At 56.5% G+C, this 1952-nt stretch overlaps 1 protein-coding gene across 1 annotated transcript in view; it reads right to left on the bottom strand.

The window, feature by feature from the left end:
• Positions 1 to 1952, bottom strand: part of SSH1 (slingshot protein phosphatase 1) — a 46404-nt gene that overhangs the window by 17112 nt on the left and 27340 nt on the right. The window contains 2 exon segments of the mRNA XM_023762064.1: positions 666 to 759; positions 1211 to 1463. Coding sequence (XP_023617832.1) covers positions 666 to 759; positions 1211 to 1463 — 347 coding nt within the window.

Below are 1952 nucleotides of genomic sequence, written 5' to 3'. Positions count from 1 at the left end.
ACCCGGGGGGTATTTTGTTTTTCCACCAAAGGAGTCTGCCTCCCAGGGGATCGTTTCTGAGTTGAAAGCCCTTATATCTTTACAATTAAATTTCAAACACTTCCCAGTCCAAACCCCAAATCATTTTCATCTTGCTTTGGAAAGGGTATCACAATTTCCTAATAAGAAAAAAGATTGTTTCTACCTTTTAAAAATAGCCTTCAAAATAGCCATTTCAACCTCTTAGATCTCCCTGGGTTAAGGCTGTTATTCCCATGCATTGCATCCCACCAACTGGGGGGGGGGGGGGGAGGGGGGGGGAAGTGACCCAGAGACACAGCAAAGGCAGAAGGAAAGCAGTCCAGGGTTAGCGCCTCACTGGTGAGGCGATGTGGGGCAGAGAGGGCGCTCACAGGGCCTGCCTCCTGGTGCAATCTACAGGTCTCGTGGGATTCTCACTAAAGGCCTTACAGGGTCAGGGAGCCCAGGAAACTTGTCCAAGCCTCACAGTGGGCCCGTGGCAGGGCTCGGTTCGAACGAGAGTCTGACTCTGAGGCTGCGCTCTTTTTGCCAAGCCCTGCAGGAAAAAGTCGCCGGGAGCCTCGGAAAAGAAGGCCGGGTCTGGGCAGCAGGACAAAGGAGGCCCCGTGCCCTCAGGCCCGCCCAGAAGGGAAGAGCTCTCTTACCTCTTTGGAGGTCACATTCTCTAGGTCCTGGCTCATCATGATGCTGCGGAGCTTGGCTTTGATGAGGCGCTCGGTCCTCGCCCCTTCCGTTGGCCTGGAGGGAAAGTAGGAAAGTGCAGAGCTTTATACAGGAAGCCTGAGGTCGGAGTTCAGAGACCCTGGCGCTCCTGGGCTAACCAGAACGTGGCCTGGGACCACGGAGGTAACGTCTTGGTGTGTGTGTCCTCAGCAGGTGGGAGAGAGGGACAGAGTCCTGCGCCGTGTCCAGAGCTCCCTCCCACAGGAGCCTGCAGTGACACAGAGCAACAGGGCACATGGGGGCTGAGACGCGCAGAGATGCGTTCACATCCACGTTTGTCTATAATTTCGAAAGTGAGGTGTGGTCTCAGACCCTCCATAGGCCACCCACAGGCCACCAGTCAGGGACCGCTGCATGAGAGGCTGGCTCTGGGAGAGGTGGTGCAACCAGAGCAGGTGTGACATCGTGGGGACACAGAGGCAGGCACAGGGCGGGGTGGGCGGGGGTGAGGAGGCAGCGCACTCACTTGTCGACAAACAGGGCCGGGGAGTCGGGCCGCGTGGACTCCAGGTCCTGCATGGCGTTCCACTCGTTGATGCAGCTCTGCTCGGAGCCGATGCAGCTCTCGTAGTAGGTGGCCCAGAGGAGAGCCACGCCCCCGGGGAAGTAGTTGTGCCTTCGCGCCACTTCGCAGGCCTTGTGAAGGACCTGCAGGGCGGACCTGGGGTGAGGAGGGCAGAGGGTCAGGCCTGGGAGGCACAGGCGTGCTGGGTGTTCCCCTCAGCGAAGGGTGTTAAACGGGGCGGGGAAGGGCAGGTCAGACAGGACTGGCTCCTGGGGCCCCGGCCTCCCAGGCCACACGGCTAGTCTCTGTGACACATGCACTGACCCGAGAGCAGATAGAACATCCTTCACCTTTCCCAGCAAGGAAACAAAAACGTCCTAACTCTCCCCACCCGCTGGTTCACACACCACTTTACAGTCCACTGATGGACTCCCAAGGACTGAGGTGACTCCGAGGCTGTGGGCATCTTAAGCACAGGAGCGACAATTAGCCTCGCTGCTGGAAGGGAGCTCATTACTATGCAGCAGAGACATTTTACTGCTTCCTAATAGCTTCTAACCCCCTCCCATCAATGTTTTAACAGCTTAGATCTCCTAAGGAAAGGAGTTCTAGAAAGCCATTTTAATGCAGAATCCAACTGAAGAAGAGGTTTGGGAAGGCGCTGGGACAGGAGGAACAATATTAAAAATGTATGTTATAATGG

The sequence above is a fragment of the Myotis lucifugus genome, unplaced genomic scaffold (assembly GCF_000147115.1).
Source record: "Myotis lucifugus unplaced genomic scaffold, Myoluc2.0 scaffold_229, whole genome shotgun sequence".
NCBI lineage: Eukaryota > Metazoa > Chordata > Mammalia > Chiroptera > Vespertilionidae > Myotis > Myotis lucifugus.
This window is presented reverse-complemented; position numbering and strand designations above follow the sequence as displayed.